Source organism: Haemorhous mexicanus, chromosome 9, assembly GCF_027477595.1.
Source record: "Haemorhous mexicanus isolate bHaeMex1 chromosome 9, bHaeMex1.pri, whole genome shotgun sequence".
NCBI lineage: Eukaryota > Metazoa > Chordata > Aves > Passeriformes > Fringillidae > Haemorhous > Haemorhous mexicanus.
The window spans coordinates 9153656-9179816 of NC_082349.1; the positions used below are offsets into that span (position 1 = coordinate 9153656).

At 47.5% G+C, this 26161-nt stretch overlaps 2 protein-coding genes across 2 annotated transcripts; one reads left to right on the top strand and one right to left on the bottom strand.

Moving 5' to 3' along the window:
- Positions 1–10: 10 nt before the first annotated feature.
- On the top strand, positions 11–8183 carry LRRC41 (leucine rich repeat containing 41). The gene is made up of 10 exons (XM_059853892.1): positions 11–305; positions 391–477; positions 773–843; positions 1610–2741; positions 3144–3389; positions 4256–4420; positions 4771–4869; positions 5323–5445; positions 6308–6383; positions 7507–8183. The coding sequence occupies exons 1-10, from the start codon at positions 179–181 to the stop codon at positions 7739–7741; spliced, it is 2361 nt and encodes a 786-aa protein (XP_059709875.1). The 5' UTR covers positions 11–178; the 3' UTR covers positions 7742–8183.
- Positions 8180–26161, bottom strand: RAD54L (RAD54 like). Its single transcript, XM_059853893.1, has 18 exons — positions 26084–26161; positions 25880–25969; positions 24711–24830; positions 23914–23974; positions 22207–22342; positions 21361–21430; positions 19031–19319; positions 18494–18618; positions 16961–17111; positions 15687–15813; positions 13447–13521; positions 12904–13034; positions 12693–12803; positions 12427–12550; positions 12064–12142; positions 11779–11958; positions 10202–10365; positions 8180–9075 (listed from the first exon to the last, which is right to left on the bottom strand). Exons 1-18 carry the CDS (start codon positions 26084–26086, stop codon positions 8874–8876), a joined length of 2238 nt encoding a protein of 745 aa, XP_059709876.1. The 5' UTR covers positions 26087–26161; the 3' UTR covers positions 8180–8873.

Below are 26161 nucleotides of genomic sequence, written 5' to 3' on the forward strand. Positions count from 1 at the left end.
CGGCCGCGCGTATGGCCGCGCCAAGACGGCCATTGCTATGCTCCCGCCTTTCCTCTCCCTTCTTCCTGTGTGTCTCGGCCTCGGAGGCGGCTCGGCGGGGCTGTTACCGCCGGTCTGTCCGCCCCGCTGCTCGGCACGACCTCCCTAACATGGCCGCCCGCTCCAGCCGCTTCCCAAGATGGCGGCGCGGTGCGGGCGGTCCGTGGCCGAGGCGGTGATGGCGGCCGAGAGGCCGTGCAGCCTGTTCGCGCTGAGCGCGGCCGCCGTGAGCCGCAGCATGGCCGCCCTGGAGCGGGACGTCTGGGGTAAGGCGCGGGCGGCGCGGGGCGGCGGGGCGCGGGGCCCGGGCCTGCCCGCACCCTGCCGCCCTCTCCCTCTGGCTCTCCGCAGCGCTGCCCGGGCACCTCCTGCGGGGGCTCCTGCCGCTCCTCACCATCTTCCATCTCGAGCGGGCCGAGGACGCCGCGCGGAGAGCAGGTGACACCGGCGGGGACGGCGACGAACTCGTGGGGACACCCCCGGGCGGGAGGGACGGGCCCCTCAAACTGATGGGGTGACATACCGGAGGGATGCCCCCGAACCCGGCGGGAGGAGCCCACAGCGCAGGGACCCTCAGCTGGAGAGAGGAGCCCCGAGCCAGAGCGGTCCCAGGGACACCGCGCTCTATCCCACACCCGGACGAGCTCGGGCTGTGCCCCGGTATCCCATCGAGCTCCGGAGCAAGACACTGGGAGAGGGGTGAAAGCTCCCGGTTGATGATTCTTCCCCCCAGGCCTCTCGACACAGCCCATCTGGCGCAAGCTGTGGGACGATGTGATGAAAACCAGGCCGCCCAACTCGGAGGTGAGGAAACGCTCTGGTGGGAGAAGGGGCTCAACACAGGAGCTCTGTTTCTGATGTTTTCCATGGGGTTTTCTTTCTGGCTGCCTCCAAGCAATTCCTGGCACCTGTTTATAAGCGTTTGTAGAGCTCTGGACCCAAGCATGACCCTGTTAATACAAACATTTTGAGAAATGGGATTTATAAAGGAAGCATAGTGCACAGCCCCACCCTTCATCTCCCAACACTGAGTTTGCCAAAAGAGCAAATCTTTGTCTTCAGAGATTGTCATGAAACAGAGGATAAAAACAGTGTCTTCTATAATCTTTACACCTACACTGGCAAAAAAAAAAAAAAAATGTTGATGTCTTAGAAAGCATGAGAAAAATAGAGAAGACAGTGAGTTTGGAGAATGGCTTTATGTAGAAAAACTGAAGCAGCTTCATTGCTTCATCACTGTAGAACAGTCATTAACAAACAACTTAATGACAGCCAGTAAATAGATGCTGGAAGAAAATTGCTGGTCATGTGGTTTTTAATGGGCAAAAAACCTGGCCCAGCTCCAAACCACTGAGTGTTTAAATTAGGCCAGAAGGAGGACGAAGAGAACAATGGGATTCACTCAGGTTTTCAAGGAGTACACTGAGGAAGGATACTGAGAACTAGAGAGGTGCTCTCAGTGGAGCTAGCAGGAGGGGTTTCTTGGACACCAGGTTAGCAGACAGCAATAATTTAGCATATAAAGAACAAGAAAAATGGATTGTTCCTACACCCTGTTGTTCAATTGCAGAGCATAACATGCTGGAGGAAGAAGTTCCTTGAAACATTCTTCTCCAACGTCCTCCACGGTGTCTTGGACGTTTCCTCTGACTGGCGCCTCCACGACCGTCACTTTTCGCCGCTGCTGCACAGCTCCCCGCACGTTTCCCAGCTCACCCTGTGCAACATGCTGCAGGGGGCCGTGGAACTCACTGCCGAGCACAACCACAAAGTGCTGGAAAACCTGGCTGCCTCCCTGCGGGTCCTGAAGTTCCAGCACCTCCTCTCCTGCGACCAGTCCATCAGGCGCTCGCTGGTTTTGCTCCTTCACCGGCTGATCCACCACGGCTCTGTCAGCCAGGTGTCCATGTGCTCCTGGCCTGTTCCTGACACAGTTCTTCTCGTCCTCATCCTGACCATGAGTGCTGGGTTCTGGCGCTCAGGAAATGCCCTCACCTGTCACGGCAGCCCATGTGGCCTTTGCAGAGAGGAGGACAAAGCCCAAAGCCAGGAGTCAGCACAGGAGGAAGCAGAGAGGGGCTGTAGTGCTGAGCGGGAGGGGAGCGGTGCTGAGAACCAGAAGAGATCCCCAAAAGAGGCTCATGCTTGCATGACCTCTGTCCTCTCTGGCCCCAGTACTCCTCCTCTGCAAAACCCAGCATGTGAAGAGACAAGCAGTGAGGTGCCCTGTGGCCACACCAGCATTCAGGGGGGCTCTTCCCCTTGTTCCAGCTCAGAGCAGCTGTCCTGTCACCCCATTCCTCGAAAGACACGCAGATGGCAGAAACCTGCAGTGGGGAGGAAACGTCGCTGCCTCAGACGGAGCAGGGGACACTATACTGACCCAGAAGATCTCTATGATTTTGTTTTTACTGTTGCTAGAGAGGATAATTCAGGGTTACTGGACAAAACCAGGACCACAGAGGGAGAGAACACTGAGAACTGGACTAGTTCCTCCCCAAGATCTCCATGCACTGGCCATGCTGGCTGTAAGAAAAGAGGAGGACCTGCTGGAACCCTTTCTCTGAAAGCTGCTCACCGCTTCCGAAGTGTCTCCACACTGGAATTGTTCTCCATTCCTTTGACTGGGGAGACATGTCGGACTCTGAGTAACCTGCTGAGCTCCTGGGTGTCTTTAGAAAACCTGGTTCTGTCCTACAATGGTCAGTAATGTGAATAGTACACTTCCTTCTAGCCCTGCTCTAATGGTCTGGCTTACAGCTCACCCTGCATTAGTTTTCACAGGAAGGGGCATTGTAGGAGTATCGGTGCCCCATCTTGAGAAAGGTGTTGGGTGAGATGTTTAACAAGTGTGAGGACTTAAGGGAGAGAATGGGATCCCTGTCCCAGAGCAGCCTGTGGCTTTGTGCCTGAACGCCCTTCAGAGAGGGCAAAGGGAAGAGCCAGATCTGCATCTCCCATGCAGAGAGCATAGCTTAAGGATGCGTGGATAAAGCGGTCTGTGGGTTTAGCCTTTGACTCGGGCTGCCATTGCTGCAGCTCCTGCTCTGTGTGTCAGTGCCTACACACACAGCTGACACTTTTCTGTACAAATGCTGTTCCAGGCCTGAATGCCAACATCTCCTGCATCCTCTCTGGGCTCCGGGCCCTGTCCCGCCACCCAGAGTGCCGCTTCCGCGTGCTCCGCGTCAGCGACATGTTCTCCCACATGCCCTGCATGGAGCTCGTCCGCTGCGTCCTGAGCGCCCTGCCCCAGCTCCACACGCTCTCTGTCAGCTTCGACCTCAAAAACCAGCTGGAGGGCAGCAGGCCAGAGGCAAGTCTGAGCTGCAGCGAGGCAGAAATCCCAGGTAGGTATTGTCATTCTGAGTGATGGCCAGGACTTGGCAGCAGGTAGAGCTGTAAAGTCTTGCTACAGGCTTCACTCAACACTATTACGGTGGTTTGTTGTTAGGCAATTACAGCCTTACCTTTCTGATTTAGTTGTTGTTGCAGTTTGGCCCTTCCAGTCTAAGGTGTTCTGTGGAACTGGAATCTTGGAGAAAATGTTTTATTGCTGTATCCCAGCATGCTGCAACATCAGCTTTGTACAGGGCCAGTCACAACCTGCTACCTGTGACTGTCCACGGGGTCCTGTCCCACCAGATCTGTAAATCCACTGGGAGCTTCCACTTTGTCTATTCCATTGACTGTGAGGCTGTAAGCCTTTGACACACCCTTAAGCAGAGGGAAAGCATCCTTTGATCATCCCAGTACCACAGGAGTTAGCAAAGCACCACTCAAGCCTTTGGATTACAGTCTGGGAGCTACAGCACAGGGTGCTTAGCTCACAGGTCTCCCATCACCCTTATTGGCCCTTGAATTGCCAGAAAAGCAGTGAGCAAAGCCTGAGCAAGCTTGGAGTAGGGTCAGGAAAGACCTGTACTCTGGGAAGGCACTGACTGGCTTGTGCCTTGAAGGGTGACCTTTTCTCAAGCATTGGTGAGCACAGTAGAAATTGGTGGCCCTGTGGTCTGGCAGGAATCCTGGAGTGAGCTGTAAGTGATTGACATATCCCAGGTCTGTGCTGCCAGAGCTCAGGGCAGGGCATGGTGCATAGGCAGTTTGTATCAACCTGAAGGATGGTGGTGTTGGGTATCCAGGCTTCCTGCTTGCTGTAGCTACACTGAAGCCAGGCACTCCAGAGCAAACTCTTTCATTGTGTTTCTTCCCTTAGGCAGCTGCCTGGAGGTGCTGGAGATCAGATTCCCCAGGGAACCTCTGCACACTGCGTTCCTGCTGCCGGTGCTCAAGGCGTCCAAGTCCCTCCAGCAGCTGTCCCTTGACAGTGCCACACTGCCCTGTCCCCAGGAGCTCGGGCTCCTTTTGGAGGTGCTCAAAGGTACTCTGCTAACCCATAGGCAGCATCACTGGGGCACACACACTGTAGCTTCCATCCTGTGGTCTTCCATCCCCTAGCATGAAGCCAGCTTAGGTGGGTCCATCGGTCCATCTCTTCAGCGTGGACACCCTTTAAGTTTCCAGAGAAAAGGAAATGGGTGTCAACCATCCCATGTGCTGTGTTATGTGGATGATCCTGCACAGCACAATGATTCCTTTTTAATTGGCCACAATCCAGCACAAATTAGCCGCAGTCTAAGTTAGTTTCTGGGTCTTAGCTGGTAGCTGGGTCAGGGTCTTTGTATCCCAAGGATGTGCAGTGCTTTACCTGAGAAGTCATTTTGCTTTTAGAGTGTACTCCAAATTTGAAGAAACTGAGCTTTCATGATGTGAACCTGGCTGAGCACCAGAAAGAAGTTCTGCTTCTGCTTCAGGATCCTGGCCTGCAAGGTACAGGCAGCTCCTGGGTGCTTGGAAAGGTGCTGTGGGTGGCTGCTTTTGGCTGGCTGGCATTCAAGAGGGGATCTTTGGATGTAAGGTTTAGCCAAATGTTACAGACATTTGGAGCAGATCTGCAGGTGTTGTCAGAGTGAACATGCCTGTCTTTGTGCCAGTGGAGCAGAAGAGCTGCTGGCACGTCCTGCAGGGAAGTGTCTCAGCTATAAAACAATTTTTAACCTGCAGAGCACATCAGCCTTTAATTGGGTGAGCTGGCAGAGCCACTTGCCTGGGTGTGATCTTGCTCTCCTCTGACACAGCAGAAGTGCTGTTATATGCAATCCACTGCTGGGGCAGCTTTGTTCTTGCATGTGGATTAGGGGCTGGAGCTGTCTGCAGAATGCAGTTATGGAATACTGAAGCACAGGGAGTACTCATATGTACTGTAAATCCATTTCTTCACAGAAATCACCTTTTCCTTCTGCCGGCTGTTTGAAAGCTCTACTGCTGAGTTTTTGTCAGAAATAATCAATACAGTGAAAAGAAATTCATCACTCAAGAGCCTCAAACTGCCTGGGAACCGCCTTGGTGCGTATGCTGTGTGTGGCGTGGGGCCTTTGAGCAGCTCTCTGGAGGGAACTCTGGGGCTGGGGTCAAGAAAGACCACTGAGAGCTGCTGACTGCAGTGCTGAACTTAACTTACCCTATGCTGGAGCACTGGGATTTATCTCACAAAATAAGGAGCACTGGATCCATTTTTAAAGGCAGAATTTCAGTTGCATTCAGCAGTGTACCAAGGTACTGTGCAGGAATTATGGCTGCTTTTCTCTGCAGCAGATACAAATTCCAGATTTGACTGAACTCTGATCTGCTTCAGACTTTAAGAGGAGCAGATCCAGCATCAGATGCACTGCCTCTGATTCAGAGGCACAGCTTTTGCCCAAGTTTGGGCAGTTTGTGTCTCAACAGCTGTTGGCAGCCACTGGAGGGATGAGAACAAGTAAAAGAAGATTTGTGTCAAAGAAATGGAACTGAATTTACAGAAGTGATAGGCTTTTTGAATCACAGGCCAAGTAGAAATGTTTGAAAAATTAATTGCAGATAGATCCAGAATATTGTTTTCTGTTATTTTAACAAAGTAAAACAGGAAAGCTTGGGATAAATGGAATACACATAATTTCTTAAACAAAGCTGCATCTGGACTTCTCAAACAAAACCATGATTTTTCTAGGGACACAAACTACCCTATCAGCAAATGTTTTCAATTGCCTCGAACATTATGCTCAGGGGGATGAACTCACTTGATGTCAGTGAGGGGCAGAGGTGGGCTCTTTGTGTTGCATTCATGTGCTTACAGACGCCTTTTCTGCACTATTATCCCAGCCCTATGACAATTTAAAGTTTAAGACCATTTCCAATTTGCATCTAATAGTGCATTTCTCCCTTTCAGGGAATCACAGGCTGGTTGCCCTTGCAGACATTTTCTCTGAAGATTCCTCCTCTTCTCTCTGCCAGCTGGATGTCAGGTATTCTGCTTCTCCAAACACTGAATTCCTTGTTGAGGAAGGGAGAGAGCTGAACTGGGCTCTGACAGCAGGAGAACCTGAGCATGGCTTTGTTCCTTGAGAGAATGTGTGCCCAGGAAAAGCTCAGAGAATGCTGCAGTGGGCACATCACCCTCAGGGACCTCCAAGAACTCTGACATATTTCACTTTTAGGAGTCAAGCTCCATCTTTAAAGCAGCTTTGGTTTGATGCTCCCTTGGGAGCCTCCTGAGCTGTAGGTTGGGACTAACATCCCTTCTTTCCTTCTTAGGCATCAGTGTGAACAGCTCTGTTCCCACTGCCCCTTCATAGCAAGGGAATGCTGTCACTGTTCCTGGCACATCCTGAGAATGCCTCTGCATTCCTTTCCTCAGCACTGGTCTTCAGTCAGAACTGCTGCTCTTGTCTTGACCCAGTGGCCTTACAGATAGGCAGCAACCTTCATGAAGCACGTGGGGTGGCATTTCTGCCATACTAACAACTGCTTTGCTTGATTCTGTTCCCCCCTTCTTTACATCCTCATGGCTCAGGTTGCTCACACAGTACATAGGCTTGACAATTTATTCAACCATGGCCACATTCCTTCAGCAAGCTTGAAGCCTGATTGTTACTGTGCCTCTGACAAGACTTAAATCCAGCATGCAACTTGATATTTATTTACACATCTCTACATGGGAATTGACCTTTTAATCTCCTAGACATAACAGGATCTGGCACATGCCCTTCAAATTTTCTCAGCAAGAAGAGATAAATGATCACTTACTGCTGAGTCTTACACTGGGACCAGTAGGTTGGGCCAGGTCTCTTGGTCCAGAGAGTTGACAGCTGCAACATTTTAAGGCCAGAGCTAGGTCTGCTTAAATCAGTAGTAAGAGGTCTGGAGTTTAACTTGGTAGTTTTTAAAACCACTTTGGTTTAAAAAGGTTTCCAGCCCTTCATAATCAGTTTTGGTTTTCATGAGAAACGCTTAGATTTTGTACTGCTGAAAAAAGTGCAGCTGGACTTGAAAGCTCCTCAGGTACCTGCACAGGCAGTTACTAATTTAAATTGCTTGAATTATAGCCTAGACTCTTAATGTTTTTCTTTTTCTTCTTTCCCTGGAAAGCTCAAATTGCATCAAACCTGATGGGCTCCTGGAGTTTACAAAGAAGCTGGAAGGCCACATCCAGCAGAGGGGGGGACAGCTTCCATTCACGCACCTCCGCCTCTTCCAGAACTGGCTGGACCAGGATGCAGAGACAGCGCAGGAGGCGCTGCGGCGTCTCAGAGCCGTGTGCAGTGTCGTCAACGACGCCTGGGACTCCTCCCAGGCCTTCGCCGACTACATCAGTGTCATGTGAGGGGCACAGGAGCAGAGGAAATCCATTTCATGTTGTTTCAGCTAATGTCTCACCAATAACCATCTCCAGCATGGGAGAGACTCAGAAGCCATCGGGTTGCGGTCCTGGGCAACCAGGTCTAGGTGCTCTTGTTTTTGAGGAGAGGTATTGGACAGTATCACCTGACATCCCTTCCAACTTCTTCATTCTGTGGTCTGTGAAATAGGAACTCCTCCCTCAACTAAAGGGAGTAGAAAAGAAGCTAACAAAGCCCCCAGGCTTGACCTTTTTCCATTTGGAAAGTTGTACTTTACACCAAAAAGTTCTTTATGCACCAAGTAGCTTGCTGTTTATTTGCAATCACACTGCCCTTTTCCAGTGTCTGCACTTATTTTACAGAGGTTTTGAATAGTTTGTTATTTTGTAACATTTTTATAATAAAATTATAATTAAGACTCATAAAGTACCAAAGTGAATTTTATTACTGTCATGTAATGTGATCTCATTAAAACACTGCTAGATCAGAGGATCCTGTCCATAACAAAGCACGTGGTTTTAGAAATGGAGTTACTGGAATAGAGCCTGATTTCCTACTGCTTGCATGATCTTTTTCAGGCCAGATGTTCAACATATGAGCTAAAATTTTTTGCCCCTGTACAAAATCCTCTTCTTCCCAAGTAATCAGCAAAGTTCATATTTCACAGCAAAAATGGATCCTGCAAGTTTTGATCAGCAGCTGTAAGCCAGAGCTGTCAAAGAAAAAAACCCGACTGCACATCAAGTGCTGTAAAACTCCTGACTCAATGTAAACCTGAAGACAAAATGTGGCTGAGTAGAAGGCAGAAACACCAAAGGCAGGAGAACCAGTATTAAATCTGATCAAGCATGCAAGGTCCCATTATTCCCAGTTCCCAAGAGGCTGTTTTTCAGGCACACAATAAAACAGCAAAGAAAAAGCCACAGACTCCTTGCTGCAGCAGACTGAACACTGCCAAGGACCTTGCAGCCACTCCAGAGCCACACTCTTCTGTATCCCACAGCCACGCAAGAGTCCAGCATGCACAGCTGCCCACTGCCCCTTTCCTTGAAAGGGATCAAAGTGGGGCAGGCTGCCACAGAGCCTGCCCTTGCCCCCACAGGGGACAGTAACCCGCTAGGGAATCCCTCGCTGCTCCTCATGGGAGTGATGATGGAAGGTGAAGGTGACAGCAGCGTCCCACGCCGCCCTCAGCACGGAGTCCTGCAGCCCGCGCCGGTCCGCGCAGTGGTGCCACTGGGACAGGTCCGAGGTGCAGTCGGAGCCGTCGGGAGGGGGCCGCACCTGGTGCCCGTTCACACAGCGGCGACACTTGATCCTGCCAAGGTCAGTGCAACATCAGTGCAAGGCTCCTCTGCTGGTTCTGCCTGTGGGCTGTTCAAAACTGCAGCCCAGTAACATTTGGATTAACTCCCTTGGATTTTCAGTTTCTGAATTACTACTGCATTTCATTTAAACAGATAACTACCTTCTGGTGTGTGTGACAGGTAAGGAATGACTCACACATTTTGAAAACCTGGGGATTCTGTTGCCAATGGCAGTCCCTCTTCATGTTTAACCATTTGGGAATGGTCCAGCAAGACCCTGAGAAGCTTCTCTTGAAAGGTGTGGGATGTTGCTTAAGGCAAATCTCAAGCGACTGCTGCTCACACCTTATTAGTATTGCATCAGGATTCCCAAATTCAAAGAACACACCATGCACCAAAACACTCCATCCTGGCTGGCTCCCACCACAGCCACCGGGTTGTGCTCAGGCTGTTTTGGAGATGCCCCACTAAGCTGTCACTTAAGGAGACAAAGAGCAGCAGCAGCCAGGCCAGCAAGGGCTGTTGCCATGCAGAATGGATACCTACACTGAGCAAAGCCTTGATACAGCTTAAAACTAATCCTCTTCACTTCTTGCCTGAATTAAGAGTCTTAATTTTCACAGTGAAGCATTTTCCCTGCACTCCCTGTCCTCTTTCTGGTGGCTGTAATACCACAGGTCTCTGGGCTGGGAGAGAAGGGCAGACAATGGACAAGAGTATTCTTTTAGTTGCCAGAACAGCACTTGGACTGGCTTCATGAACTCTTAGCCAATGGAGAAGCCCTAGTGTGGAAGCAGTTCAGCATTTGTTCACCAGGAAGAGAGCAGTAAGGAAGGACGAAGTTAGGCTCCACCTTGAACAGCTCTGATCAGTTTTTCTCTTTTCATTAGCTACAGTATTTCAGTCTCCAAAACACGTAGCTACAAGGTAGTTTGCTCACTTGTCCAGCCAGCACAGCTTTTCTAGGTAACAAAAAGGAAGGACAGCAAGGAAGTGCTCATGTCTAGGTGGTTATCAGCTTCAGAAGCAGAAACACTTGAGGCTTACTCTCTGGACATCCTCCTGCTGCCTGGGAGATCCCTGAATTACACAACCAAACTTTTGCTATCCCAGCCATGAGTCATCCAGAATACTCACTTGTCATGGGTGTCACTGGTGGTGGTCTCATTCAGTGTGAAGAGCTCCTTCAGCTCTCCAAGGGAGAAATGCCTTTCTACATCCTGCTCTTCATCCACCACGCAGCTGCTCAGGGCCTTCTTGTGGGTCTGGCGCTGGAATATCTTCTCCTCTATGGTCCCTGTCTACAGGCAAGTCAGAGACGAAGCACAGTTGGAACACTGTTGTTAAAGGAGCTCTACAGGGGGAAAACGTCCCAGATCAAATGGCACTAAGCTGTCAGACCACTCAGTGCCTCACCAGTACAGGTGACAGGCAAGTTTTAGTAGCTGCACTCCAACCACATGTGTTTTGTTGCAGATCTAACTCGACTCTGCTTCTCTTTCCCTGTGGCTGCAGGAGTGGATCCAGAGGAGATACAGATGAGGAAGAGGGAGAACTGCCATTCATGGCTAAAACTCACACACTGCACCAGAATGTGCTGACAGGACAGAAGGGAAAGGAGCTGAGCAATTACAGCTGCTCCCTGACAAAACATCCCAGCTACAATCTCCCCAAGAAGCAGAAACAAGGTCTAGCCCTGGGTGACATGAGCATCAGCACTATTTTCTGGTTCACCCACACACAGATCAATCACATCCTGCCTGGAGGGAGATGTCTGCTTCCAGAACAGATGTGCAGAAAGCCCAGCATGCTGTATTTCTAAGGCAAAAATCTAAGAGCAAAATGTCTGTTTTGCAAACAAATGTAACACCAAGGAGGGGGGTAATTAGTCATGATTTGCAGACTGATTTCCTATTCCTAAAAGCAAAGGAGCTCCCTGCTTCCAAGTGCAGCAAGGTCAGAGAAGAACTCCATTAAGGAAAGATGGGCAGAGAATGTCTGTTTTCACAAAGTAAAAATAGTAATTGACCAAGGAACCTAAGCTTATACAATAAATCCCCAAACAAAACAAAAAACCACACACATCAAAACCACCCAACAACTTCCTCCCCACCAACCAAAACAAAAATCCCCACAGTCTGAACTAACGAGAGGTGAACAAGGGCAGAGGAAACACTTTGAAGCAGCAATCACTACTGGCACTGCTGGACCAAGCATTAGAGTAGCCTGAAAAGAGCAGTCTCCTTCATGGTTTTCCTCTGCAGAGCAGCGATCCCATCTGCTCACTGGCAGCTCCATCCCAAATGCTGGTAATTCCAGGAATGTATTTGCTGTTTCTAAAGTACACATACACCCAACTAAAACAGACTGCAGCCTAACTGAAAAACAGCAACTTCTGCATCAGACACCCCATGAAATTAAAGAAGTCAGATGCCTAAATGACTTCAAAGGAGCATCTTATCTGCAAAGCCACAGTTGTTTCTATTTCTCAGAAGCCAGCCACTGCTAGAAACCAAGGGCTGCAGTAATGACCCTCCAGCTAGAACCTTCATGGTTTTCCATGGCAACACATCTAAGGGTAGGAAGCAATTAAGTTTCAATCAATTCTGGTCACCAACACAGAAGAGTTCTTTCCCTTCTGGCCCCAATCACAGCAGCTGCAGTCTGGGCTGGCACCCAGAGCTCCATGCTAAGGAGGGGGGAGTTTTCCTCACCGAGAGCAGTCGGTAGATGTAGCACATCTTCTTCTGGCCGTCCCTCCACACGCGAGCCATGGCCTGCTCATCGTTGGCTGGGTTCCAGTCGGGGTCAAACATCACCAGCCTGTTGGCCCCGATCAGGTTCAAACCACAGCCACCTGCTTTGCTGCTTAACATGAAGATGAACTCAGGGCTCTGCAAAAAGGCAGGCTTGGATTAGACCACAGAGGCAGCCATGCTTTTACTCCCAGCACTCAGAGCTGGCAGGAGAGCTGCTCACATCTGGCAGGTTCTACTCACTGAGGGGCTGTTGAAGCGCTCCACGATCTTCGCTCTCTTTTTAATGGACATGGTGCCGTCCAGCCGCACATACAGATACCTGGAACATACAGCATTTACTACTATTAAAAGAGAAAATTATCATCAGCAGCCTTGTAACAACAGAATGGGCTTTAGAAATGTTAGCAGAGGGCCAGAGATTTTCTGCTGAGTGACCCCAGCAGACAAAGCACAAGCTACATTGGTTCCAATTCAGGAACACCTGAGCTAAAAGACAGATCACAAGTTCCTGCTGAGAGAAAGTGTAGGAATAGCCAGTTCTTTCACAGCATAGGCAACAAGTACAGTCTAGCAGGATGAAAGCAGTAAAACCCAAAGACAAACCTTCTGCTCCGGCAGAGCTTTTCAAATAGGTCCAGTGTCTGAGTGTAGTTAGACACTAAAACCACCTTGTCATTACTGGTGCTTTTGGTAACAGCAAGGATGTAATCCAAGACCAGCATCTTTCCTGGATAAAAAAAGAAGAAAGAAAAAGCTAGAGCAGAATTCCCAAATTCCAGACCCTGGAGGGGTACTTGGTAAGGTGCTAAATACAGTCTCGTGGTTGCCTGTGTTAGGCAGCTCATCTGTAATGCTGAGTTCCACCATACCCGAAAGCTGGGGCTCCACAGATTTGGTGCTGTAGCCAGAAGGGAACAAGCCCAGGGCTCCAATAAATCCTTCTTCCTCTTCTACACACTTATCATAGATAAGAGCAGGATCTGAAGAATAAAGAGAGCTCAGAGACTGTTTAGAGTGCACAAGGGAGACCCAAAAAGCTCCACCAACAGTGCAAAACCCAAACCCATGTGAACAACTTACGATTACAGAGCTTCTTCAAGGATGTGATGGAAGAGAGAGATGAAACACTGATTTTGCCCTCCTTCAGCTCCTCCACTGGCTTGGCTTGCTTCAGGAAGTTCTTGTACAGCTCAGTCTGCAGAGGTGTGAGTCTGAAACACAACAAGACCTCTGCAGTCCCTGCCTGCAGTCCAACAAAAGCCCTGCTCCATCTACACAGAGTGTTCCTCTCAGCTCAGTTTTTCCACTACAGCACAGCCAGCCTAAAACTGCCCCCAAGGCTGCTGGTGGAGTATTGCTATATTCCAGAGCTGGAAGAGAAGCTTGCAGAGACTGCACAGTGAAGAGCTCTGCTCTACACAGCTGCCCAGAGCTCACCAGCTGGCTGACAGAACCACCAATAGTGGGTTGTAGCTTAAGAAGGAAAAGTAACATATTGCCAATGGCTACAAGATCATTCCTAGATGGAAGCAGTCACCACAAGAATTGAAGGGCTTATTGCAATTTTTCAGTCCTTCCTGTTGCTTTCACTATTTCCCAGACACAGCAGATGCTTTTTGGTACCTGCAGCAGACCACCTGTTCAATCTTCACTGGCAGGTATTTGGACAGGATGTCTGAAGTTCTCCGAATTAAACACCTGCAGGAAGAGAAATTAAGATCAGATGCTTGGATGACGCTTGGATCACTTTTACTGATAAACTCTGTTTTATCACTGATTCTTCAGGTGATCAACAGACAGTCCCTCTGATATTTTCTCTCTGAAGGTCTGTGACAGTCCAACACATGGCAGAGGCCAGACACCCACAATCCACATTGTGTACAGAGCCCCATATAACCCATTGTCTTTGCAAGGCTTCCAATGTGGTTCATGAGATTTGGAGGGATCAGACATGATGCCACCTACACAGAGAGAGCTCAGTCACAAGAGAAACCTTCCTCTCCCTCAGACTACCAACAGCATTTGCAATTTGAGCTACAACAGATCAGCAGTATGGACAGCAAACAAGTACAGGGATCAACCACCACAAACCATGGGTATAAACCAAAGAACAGGCAGGCAACTCCCCATTTAGTCATCAGTAGCCATCCTCACCCAAGATGGGCTCATGGCCTGCAAAGGATATATCCTTTGACCTCTGGAAATGCCCTTTGGAGCAGTTTTGCCACACTTCAGAAAAGGTAGAATGGACTAGAAAAAGCGCTGAGCTGAGCAACCAGAGTAAGAGGTGCAGAAACCCAGTTCTGCCAGGAAGCATCAAAAGTATGTTACAAAACCTATAGAAGAAAGACAGCAGGGATATATGACAACCCCAAAATCAGTAAAAGGCTGGTAAATAAAAGAATAATCTGGTCTCCGAACCCATAAGCAGCAGGATGAGAAGTAATAGGCTTAAACTGCAGTAAGGAAGATTTATGTTACACATTAAGAGCCTTTTCTAACTGCAAAGACAGCAGTGCCCTGGAAAAGGTGTCCTAGGAAAACTGCAAGGTCTTCAGAGCTGGGTGAGTGTTAAGAGATGGTTTAGGTCTTCAGTTCTAACACCTTCTATCTTAGGACAGCAAGGCTGATTAGATGCCTTCTCCAGGGCCCTTCCAGCCTTACCACTATGATTCCAGAAGTCTTTGCATCACTGTCCCATTGGCAATTCCTACCAAATTCAACAGAATTTGGTACTGTTGAATTTGGTAGGAATTGCCAAATTCCTACTGTTACTACTTTTGTGCCTTGTCTTCCCTATTTGTGTATTATGACTTTTGCACAATAAAGGAAAGGACAAAGACCTCAACAGAGCCAAGCACAGGCATTCCTGAACACACTTTTACATCCATTTTTCATCAACTATAAAAATAAATAAATGCACCTTGAGAAGGAATAAACTTTTCTCCTCACAACCTTTCCTTTTTCTTAGGCTTCTGCAAGCTGATCTGAGTCAAGGTCAGGACTGTCTCTATGGAGTGACTCTACTTAGTGTGAAATTTAATTTACCATTACTCTGAACTGCAGGATTGTATTTGTGATGGCTACAAAAAGATCAGATTAAAAAACCAAAACAAACCAAGCAACATAAAATGACCAAATAAAACCCATAAACAACAAACAATCAGAAAAAAACCCTGAAGACACCAGCAATGCTGAGAATTCAAGAGTCTTTTCTAGAAAGTTCTTAAAGAGAGCCAAGCAATTGCCAGCAGATATGGATAAACTGATTGTATTCATGAAGAGAAAACAAGTTTGAACAGGTACCACAAATCAACCAAAGATAAAGAAGACAGCATTTCACATCACAGAGGCACTTCCAGGGGATCAGAAGTCCCACCTCTGACACTTGTAGTCTGTCCTATCAGCCCTACTGAGCCAACAAAACTGTGTAAGTGTGAGCTGGGCTAGCTGTGACTTGGGCAATCAACAGCAAAATGGAGTGACATTCCTTATACTCCTGCTCCTCAACATCTGGGTCAGATAGATCTCAAGTCTAATCCAGCCCACATTTATAGATAACATAAACAAAAGGATACTTCCTGATTATTCAGATCCCAGGAGAAAACAGAAACATAGGAAGTCATATAATAATCCAGTACCGGAGAGTACTGCTTGAGGGTGACTACAGCTGACTGTGCCATGTCAGTTCCATTTATCAGACTAAAGCTCCATCCTAGGTGGATTTCCTTGGCAATAAATACTTGCACAATCACTTGCTGAATAAATGTAACAGGCAAGAGAATTCATTACAGCTACAACTGTAATTTGGAAATACAGCAGGGCTTATAGGCAAATGCTCTGCAAAGAGGGATGAAGTTCACCTGTTCACAATACTGATTAGCTCTTTAAGCCTCTCTTCTCCCTTGTGTCGCTCAGCTTCACTTGCATCTGCATCTCTTCCTTTCAAGATGGGCATTTCAAAATGTCTTTTAAATTCCTGTGCAGTTCCTGTATAAAACAGAAGTGAAAACTACTACCAAAGAATCTTTGATCAGCATCCCACAGCCACCATACCCAAACACCGGGCCCAGCAGATAAAACCAACCCTCATCCCATCCCTAAGATTGGGGTTTTTTCTAGCCAAGAAAGACTCACACAAGGCAGAAAAAACAATTTAACAGATAATCATTTTGTACTCCAACAACAGTGCAAAGCCAAAGGTCACAGAATTTTACCTAAACAGTCACACACATACTGCTTTTGCTCACATTCCAGTCATACTTTTATTCCCAGATTTTGTCCTTGCAAACAACAGCACAGGCATTATCTGTGCCTACTCCTAAATTATCTGTAATCAGTTGCTTATTACTGGCCACAGGCTGAAAGTGAGAAAAATGCCTACTGAGTGCATGCAGCTTTGCTGTAGTAGTTATGCCATTAACCTCATCTCAGAAAGAACAAACTGCAAGTACAGGGAGAGTAATCTTGCCCAAAGTACAGGTCAAGGGGGGCAGGTGAAAATCCCATCAGCTCCCTGTAATTACTACCCAAAATTGAAGCACACAGAAAAAGCAGATGTAGAACATCTACCAGCCCATTCCATCCTTTCCTTGAGAACTCCTGGGGGAAAAACAGCTGAACAGAAAAAGACATAGTCCAAATTCTGCTTGCAAGACTAAGAATCTGATTAATTGTGTTTAACTAGATTTGGGCACGTACTAAAATTAATGAGAAGCCTCTTGGACTGGATGCCCAACAACATGAGAGATCATGGGAGATGAAAAAAGAAATAATTTACAGTAGCATTCAGTTTCACATATTCGTTTTACCTTAATTGATTCCCTTCCAAAATACCTGTTTGACTGGTGTAGTTTGCATTAGAATCTTGTTTAAACAGAGCTCAGGTGACACATAGCCCCTAGAACAGTGCAGCCTGACCTAGGCTTTCTGGATACAAACTGAAAGAGTTTGTATCCAGAGAAGTCTCATAGAATCACAGAGTTGTTTGAAGTAGAAAAGACCTAAAGAGATCATCTAGTTACAAACCCCTGACATGATTTTTCAGCAATATCTCAGTTGCTGCTTTTGCTGGCATCTGGGGAAGCCTGGCCAGCACCTTCACCTGCCTCCCATCTCCCACCCATTGATTTCTTACCAAGGATGCCCGAATTGACAAAGTGCACCAGGCTGAAATACTCCAGCAGGTCATTCTGAATAGGAGTGCCTGAGATAAGGACTCGTCGAGGTGTGTTTAAGCTGTTGAGAGCCTGGTAAGTTTGGTTTTCAGAGTTCTTCAGTCTGTGGCCCTGGAAAAAAACAGAGAAAAGGAATAAGGCTGATAAATCCAGTGGCTCTGTAAGGAAGCAGCTTGGAGAGCCAAATCAGCACTGATAAAAGACATCTCACCATTCTTCCTATTCCTGGTAACAGACTTGTCTCAAGGACAAGGCTCTAGTGAAAAACCTTTAGCCATTGTGTGACGAAAGAAGACATTACAAACTTCCCAAACCAGGAACATCTGAGCTCCATACAGGCAAGAAAGTCTGCCATGAAAACAACAACCATCACACAATAAAATTTATAACTCTAAGAACTGTTTCCTGTTCTAAGATGGGAATGTTTTCAGCTATAAACACAAGCACTGAACCCTGGACCAGTACAATTGTTTCACTCAAGGTCAAGACCACAAACCACTCAGACCACCTATACAGAGGACTGCCAGACCTTTAGTTTATGGGCAGTCATACTAATAAAAAGAAGTTCTTCACCTCTTACAGTGGTAATCTGAACACAGGCCCCACTTCTCATGCCTGGGAAAGGCAACTTTATTAGCATCTGAGCACTGGATAGGACAAAGTACATGTGATAAGATGCTTTTCTTGAGTGCCAGACTGCAGCAGAGGTGAGTGTTTTTTGGGAATGTATAGAAGCCACAAGGCCAAGGATGTGGGTTCCCAGATTCCCTAGGCGCTAACCTCATTCCAGGGGCACTGAGAGGTGTGGGCACTCATGGACTCGTAGATAAAAGGTTTATGGGAGCTACACTCCTGAGGACACTCACTCTTTTTAAGCCCCTCTTGGCACTGTTTTGGCAAATACAAAGCATAACCACTGGGTGGCACCCCTATTTAATAAACTCCTTCTATCCAACAGCAGAGGATACCTCAACCCCTGCAGGTCCCAGCCTGATCGTTTCAAGGAGGCAGAGGACTCTTGTTTTATTTTGTCCTTCAAAGCATCTCTGGCTCTCAATACCTATAACCACAAATAGCAAATGACAAATGAAAAAACAACTCAATTTTGGCCATGTAAAAGCAGAGCTTGACACACACCAATGCCTGAAAACCAGCAAGCCAGGGCACCACCAACAGAGACAGGCATGGACCTCCCTTCTGATACATATTTCACATGGAGAGGGCCCTAGTAGGAACCCATCAGGGACCTACAAATGGATGCAGTTACCACCAGCTGGATTTTCTTCATATCTTGGCTCATGAAGACACCTCTCCCATTCAGGCTCACACAGTATGGCTGATCTTACTGAGAGCCTCTGAAACACCAGAATGGGTGTTGTCCATAGCTAAGCCTTGTAACCCATTGTCCACTCTCCTTTAAGAAAGGAGATCCACTTTCACCCAGATGTTGAGAAAACAGCAGGAATGGATTCCCCTTAAAGGTGCCCCCGTACCTCATCACATATGACCAGCCCAACAGTGCCCTTCTGCAGCACCTCGGCGTGCAGTCGGAAGGTCTCATAGGAGATGATCAGGATGGGCGAAGGCACTCGCAGGCCACGCTGGCTCATAAAGCCAGCTGCAGATGGGAAGGGGAAAAAGGAAAAAAAAGAAATAAAAGGATGAGGAAAACGAATAGAAAACATGTCAAATGGTCAAAACACTTGCCTTAAAAGTTTATGAAAACCCTTCCACCCATATATACCCATTCTCCTTTCCCCACAACTATTCCCATTTCCATGTCCCTTCTGCCTCCTTTCCTGGAGCACTGGACTACCCTAACACCTGATTAGATTTGGATTATGGCAAAAGATCAACTATTACCAAACACGCAAGGGTCAGATCTAAACACGTTAGTAGAGAGACAGCCATCAGTCTGCAGAGATCCAGTGACTGCTCAGAGATGTTCACATGAGCTGCTGCAGCCTTCTTTCAATTCAAGACTTTGACCCCAACCAGCCAAACGCCCAGATTGCAAAACACTTCTGTACCTAGTTTACGGTCAATCTCTTCTTTGGAGCCTCCATCAATGGCCAGTGGCTGGATCCTTCCCCCCAGCCATTTCTCTACTTCATTGTACCAGTTTCTCACCAGGCTGGAGGGAGACACCACCACGGCTTTCTCAATTTCAGGCTTGCAGTCTGGGCTTTGCCGGAGAAGTGTCCACATGAGCGTGATGCACTGCAGAGTTTTGCCCAGCCCCATTTCGTCTGCCATGATGCAGCCATGGCTCCCAGGGATCCGCCGGCTCGTCACACAGTCCCAGAGGAATTTCACCCCCTGCCAAAAAATTGTTCTCTCAGAGTAGGATGGGGACATCAGCAGAGTGACAACTTCATTACCACAATGCACAGGGCTGATAGCACAACAAACAGCAGATCCGTGTAGCGCACACATCCCTAGAGACAGGCAGTGTTCTAATGAGACAGAGGGAAACCACCCGAGGCACAGCTAAAATGCTGCCACATCTGGAGTGAAACAGCACTACTGGTTCCAGCATGTACCTCACAACATGCACAAAACCTTGCTACATTTTTCTTGTACAATTCTAAACCGCTTCCGAACATGAATTCCCAGAAATTTCCACCCTTGGCTGCATTAGACAGGGCCTGGCCATGAACTAACATGCATCAATCATTTCAAAGAGGTTTATCATCTTAACACCACCAAATCAGGTAATGTTAAAGAATCAGAGTGAGTAAAGTTGTTTCTGCTGCCCGAATAATTCCCAGAACACCATTATCAGCCCTCATAATTTCTGCCTAGAAGCAGTGACTCACCTGGGGCTCAAGGACTAAAGCAGATTTAGCTTTAGAGAAGACACAGGGCTGAGGTTTTAACCCATGTCACATGGTGGGAGAAGAGCTCAGACCTGCATTAGGCCCTGACACATCACTGAGAGAGATAAAGGGGGGATGTGGGGGAAGAGACAAACTCCAAAATGTTCCTGTACCATGTGATAAGAGAGTCAAAGAAAACCAGGGCATTGTGCTGGGAATGTACAAGCTAAACATACCTGCAAGGATTCATCCTCTCTAGTCCACTACTTAGGACTTGAAGATGGAGCACCTTGACCTGCACTTTCAAGTCCTTTTCTTACTTTTTTAGACTTTTAGTAACAGGCTAATGTAATTTAAGCCAGTTGAACAATTTTGAACTACATTACTGACTATAAGACTGCATTTTGCTGCAGAAATAGCACCTGGGCAAAAATCACAACAAAGTTGGAGCTGAGCTGTACAGCTATGTAGGAGCATCAGCTGAATACAGCAGCACAGGAATCCAAGCAGGCAGAGACTTATTAGTCAGCCTAGAGCAGAAACTGCTTTATCATTGACATTTACCTGCCAACAAACAGTGTGCCTAGGATACCAACATAACTTTGATTACTTGACAAAAGCACCAGCAAGCAGCAGCTTACCCAAAACCAGAGTGCCTCCAGCTATGTAGCCAGAAATGAGCATTACACTGGGGCACTGGTTCATTACCAGATCTGAGATAAAACTACAAGCCATGAGCAGCCTACTGTGCTCCCATAGCCATCTGAATGAAGATCTCCCATGCAGGGACACATCTAGCTTTACCTGCTTAGCCAGCAAGATCAGTAATCACAGCTTCCATCTGTGCTCCCTCCAGGCTTAAATGATAATATATTGCATCTGGGATGAACTTCGAGCTGTCCAGAAGCTACATCAGATATTTGGAGAGCTGTAGCCACTGCTACCATGTTACAAGGTTGCACATATTTACAACATAAAATGGTTTTGGCAGTCTCCACCACAAAACTTCAAATCTGCATAGGTCAGGCACACCTACCAAGGGCAGCCTCCAAACAAAGCACACTGAAGCAGGAGCCTACTCTACACTTTGTTAGGAACCATGGTCCCACAAATTAGAGTCTCAATGTTTCCTGGCTCAGGGACAGCAGATCCAATCAATTCTGCTGAGCAGTAAAACAGAGGTGGCCAGTCTGCCCTGCCTGACTCAAAACTGGGCTGCAATACAGTTTATTGCAACTATATCCCATCACCTTCCACACTGAATTCCACCCAGCAGAGCTACATCTCCAGACCTTAAGGTAAGTAAAAGCAGGACTTTCAGCCCTGACTCTTGCTTGAAAAGGGACAGGAAGTATCGTCAGCACTCAGGCCTCTCAGAGGATGCTTAAAACAAATGCTTTACTTGGTATTTGCTACAGACTAGAGTCTGTTAGACTGTCAGTCTGTGAGGTCTATGCAGACCTATAACAACTCCATCAGAGGAAATGTAGAAATGGAACAAATCCTCCAGCCACACCCTCAGGTCCCAATGGAAAACTTACTTCTCTCTGATGGGGTCGTAAAACACGGCTGAGGACAGGATCCACCACAACATGGACAGGTGCCTTGTCCCTGCAGGAGGCAGTCAAGGAAGAAGAGAGTGTGATTGAGGAATTTGGCACATGTTTAGATTTTGTTAAATCTCACTGCTGTACTGAGGACTCTCCTGAGGCACAGAGGAAGCCACTTCAAACAAGAAAGTGAAAAATGGATTAATTCAGCTTTGAGAATGAAGTTAGAGACCTGCCCACAGTCTGAAACATCAGTGAAACCATGTATGTGGGCTGTGGTTAAAAAAAGGGCAGAATGTGGTTCAGAGACACAGTTAAAAAGTCAGTATTGTTTTTCTTGTTTCTGTAACAATATCAAAACTAAATTTCTGGAGAGAGAAACCCCTCCCTCTGTCTATGAAGCCTCTGTCCAGTTGACAGCCTTTTAAAGTTATAACAACAGCACAAAAACTACTTCAGAATAAAAACCAGTAGGCAGCCTAACATGTGACAGACACGTCCCTTTGCTTGTCCTTAGATGCTGATGTTTCCTGGCTAACGACTAAGCCATGAGATTTTCTAAGCAACTTCTCCATGTGTGTATGCTCATTCCCTGCAACAGGTTTAAATTTTTGATGCATGAGAGATGGAACAGTCAGTGAAAGAGCACCAACAATCCAGCATGGGTACATTCCTTCTTTGATTGTAACCATACCTGAACCAATTCAGGTAGAATACTTGGAATCTACATCCCCTTGATGTTCAGACCCCAGCTCAAACACATTTGGGAGAAAAGCACATAAATCTACACCCAGAAAGAGGTCAGAGCTGCAGCATTTATGCCAGGTGATGACTCACTTGTCTATTTTCAGCTGGTCATGAGCACTCAGCACCGGAGGCTCGTACAGAACCAGAGCTCCCTCCTCAAATGGGTCATGGAGAGGACCCCTCAGTCCTGCCCGTTTGACTCCCAGTGAGCGCAAGCCCAGGGGCCCTGAAATCAAACAAAGGCACAGCTCAAACAACAACACCTTCCTGGAAGCAAGCAGAGCCTGGCAGCAGAGTCTGATTACACTTAGGAGCAGTGAATTAATTGGGTGCTGGAGTGGAGGTGCACGCACAGCGGGTGCACACAGCAAACCTAAGCGGGGCCGTTGTTTGGCAGCGCTCTGGCAGCACACAGTGGGAAGCTCTGCATCAGGAAAAAACAGAACGAAGGAACAGAGGCAACAAGGGATCAATGGCACTGCTTACCCGAGGTGGTGGTTCTAGTTTTTTTGAAAGCCAGGGAGGCTTCCAGAATGTACATCTCAACAACCCAACAAATACACTCCTACATATAGAATATGCTGGGTGAAATTCTCTTTTGGGGTCACCTAACCCAGACTTAGCTAGAATTGTATGCAAGGTCAGGAACTGATCTTTAACAGTGATGAAGTTCTACAGCACCACAGCCAGCACCATACTGTCACTACCTGCTCTGGGGTATTATTTTCTCTCTGCTGAGCAATGGTAGATGTTTGGCCTTGGAGCCAATTTCTGTGAAAAGCAGAAACCAAGTATGAGTCCATTTTCCTAGTACTGTATTTTGATGTCACAGTTGTGAAATGGACATGAACACAAGAGCATACAGAAAAATCCCTTTTCCCATCAAAACTTGGGCAACTGTGCTCCCAGGATTGATTTTGCTCTAAAAAGATTCAATCAGTCTATTTATCCATTGTTTACTAAAGCTCCCTGCAAAACAGGAGTGTACCACAAGCTGAGCACAAGCAATGCACACACAAGAAGAAAGAACACAAGAAATAGCCCCTTTTCCCAATTAAGAGAGCAAGGTAACAGCCACAGAAAGCAGCTTTCCCAGTTACAGTTCTGTTTGAGCCTCCTGACAAATCTGCTTCTCCAGAAGTGAGCTTTGCCAAACTCTTCTGGGGCTTGTCATTCCATATTCAGTGGCTGCTTACAGACATTTTTATAACTGAAGTTTGAGTGAAATTGGTTGCTCTGCATTTGAGTTTTTCAGCTGGAGGGTGAAGGGGATGTAGGGGACATGAACAGGCCCATTTGTTTCTGAGATCTTATGTTTCACTGATTCAAACCAGCTGAGGCTTTGAACTTCAAAATGATCTCGTTTTGAAGATCACCTTGAGGCTCAACACTCCAAGCCAAGTAGAAATAAAACTGGCACATACAATCTTTTTCACCACAGCCTTCTGTCTGTTAGCATCATTATTTAAATGATAAACCTTCGTGGCTTGGAATTCATTTTGCTTTTGTATTTGTGATACAGTGTAAAATCTCCTGGCACTACATCAAATACATAGCACTAAGACTATAAAATCCAATTCTGAAATGTAGGATTATCCAAACTAAACACTAGTAAGAAATATGAAGACTTTGCTAATATGCCAGTATTTTTCTTTCAAAATTAAGTCAGGATTTCTGGAACATATGCATCAGTGCAAAAACTAACAATAATCCCCACAGTTATATTTGACAGGCCTGAGCATCATCTGTTTTACCCGAATCAGCCAACACAGAAATTCTTAAACCTCCTCATCTTACCTTTATAATTTGGAATGGGGACTTTGAAGGGTTTAGACAAAATACTGCGGATAAAAGCCTCCTAGGAATTCAGAAAGAAAACACATTTCAAAAGTCTGAAATCAGAGACTGCTCAAGAAAGCAAGTCCAGGACATTTTTTGAGAACTCAGTTTTGCCAAGTACCCAGAGTCCCTCTATTTAATCTACTCCAGCTTCAACTCCAACTACTTTTAGGACTATCCAAAAGGAAGAAAATCACAATTCAGCACAATTTCCTCCACCACTTCTGCTTTTCAAAACTATTTTCCTTTGGGTTTTCTAATACATGAAATTGATTTTTCATAGCTCCCATCTTCCTAAATCCACTGGCTTTTTTCACTTCTTTAAAACTTATTGCTCCCCCCTGCCTTGGTAATTTAGTCAGGCAACTTATTTCCTGTAAAGGAGCTGGGTTACCACTGCAGAAACATCCATGCTGGATCAGCAAGCACACAGCTAGTCCAGCATCTGGTCTCCAGCAGTGGAAGCCCAGAGAGAAATGGGCAGGCAGACAGCATGTGACCCACTTGGGTGTAAAGCAACTCACACCTCTGGGTACCGTCCTTCACCTGGGCCTCACAGAACTCCCTCATTCAGGATTTCCACTACAGCTAGCTTGCCTAGCACAGCTCCTTCAACAATAAAGGGCTGGAGCTGGCAAAAAGCCTCTCCAAAAGACTTTGTGTCTGCATAACACCTCCGTTTAAAAGGGGCCATGGAGGCATTGGGAATTCCTTGCTGAGTGAGCAGTGTGTGTAGCAGCAGCAACCCCACTCACGTGCTGACTGCTGTCCAGGCAGTGGGGTCTGTTGGTCAGCAGAGCCAAGGGTTTGCGGAAAGGCGACCGGAAACATTCTCCACTCTCTGTCTCAGCAGCTGCCTTCTGCCTCTTCCGGCCCTGGAAAACAGAACCAGAACCAAACAACTCAGGGGGAGCAGGGGAGAGCAGAGATGCTCTGCAGCCACACTCAGAGGATGCTCTGCAGCCACGGTCAGTAAGCACCAAAGCACACAGACCATCGCCCAGGCAGTCGAGCAGCTCTGAGCACACACAGCCATCTCCCACCCCTGCTGCCACAGGACTCACACAGCAAGGTCACTGAACCTTGAAGCTTGATTTACATGAAGCTTAAGGCATTCTCCTAGTTAAGAAAATAACTACCATTTTCTAACCTGTAAAAGGGCAGGCTAGTGCACGCTAAGACCTGTCCTGTCCCGCCACTCAAAAGCAAAAGCAAAATTAAGAAAAGGAAGGGTCAGTGGCATGGAACAAACTACATCAGAGTCCCCAGAGCCTCCATGGCACCTGGTGTTATGCAGGTGGAAGGCCTCACACTGAACCCTACATCCCAGACACTTAAAAAGTATGAAAATAAATAAGTTATTCATCTGTTTCATGATTTAACCCAGTCCTCTTCAGTGTGAGGCACAGTTTCGACCACAGAAAAATGGATCTGACAAAGAGAACATTACGTGAGACTCTTTAACCTGCATGACATAGAACATGACTGTAAAATAGGATTAGGGCTGGGACTCGTGTCATTATAAATGCTTAAACGAGCACTTTACTTGTCTCTTACAGATAATCGGTGAAACTGATCGTCCCCCTGCCCTGTTACAAAAATATGTAACATTCTGTCTTGAACAGCCTATTCCTAGTTACCCAGTTACCCTTCCTTTCACACAGCACTCGAGGCTCTCACAGGGCTAAGTTTTTCCATGACCACGAAGCACCATCTGCACACAATGAAGTTCTTCCACCAACCACATGCCGAGACACAAAGTTTCACGGCAGCACAACCCGGGGGCGCGATGCGCAGGAGATGGGGACGCTCAGGCACCGGGGAGTGACTTGGCTGCAGCGCCGCCCCGCATCCCCCTGCCCACGGCTGCGGGGTCACACGGGCCCGGAACACACGGGGCCACGTCCCAGCACCGCTCGCTCACCGTCGGGGGCTGCCAGTCCTCCTCCTCCTCTTCCTCATCTTCATCGCCCGCCTTCCTCTTGGCCAGCTGGCTGGGGGCCAGGCTCCTCCTCTGGAATAGAGGGACAGCACACACAGTGAGCGGCCGGGAGGTCCCCGGCACATACCCTGGCACAGACACAGACACAGACCCCCGGTCCGGTGTCCCCCCCCACCCCGCACCCACCATCGCCTCACGGGAGCGCGCGGACGCGGCAACGGCCCGCGCGCGCCGCTGGCGGGAAAACCGCCGGGCCGGCTCCGC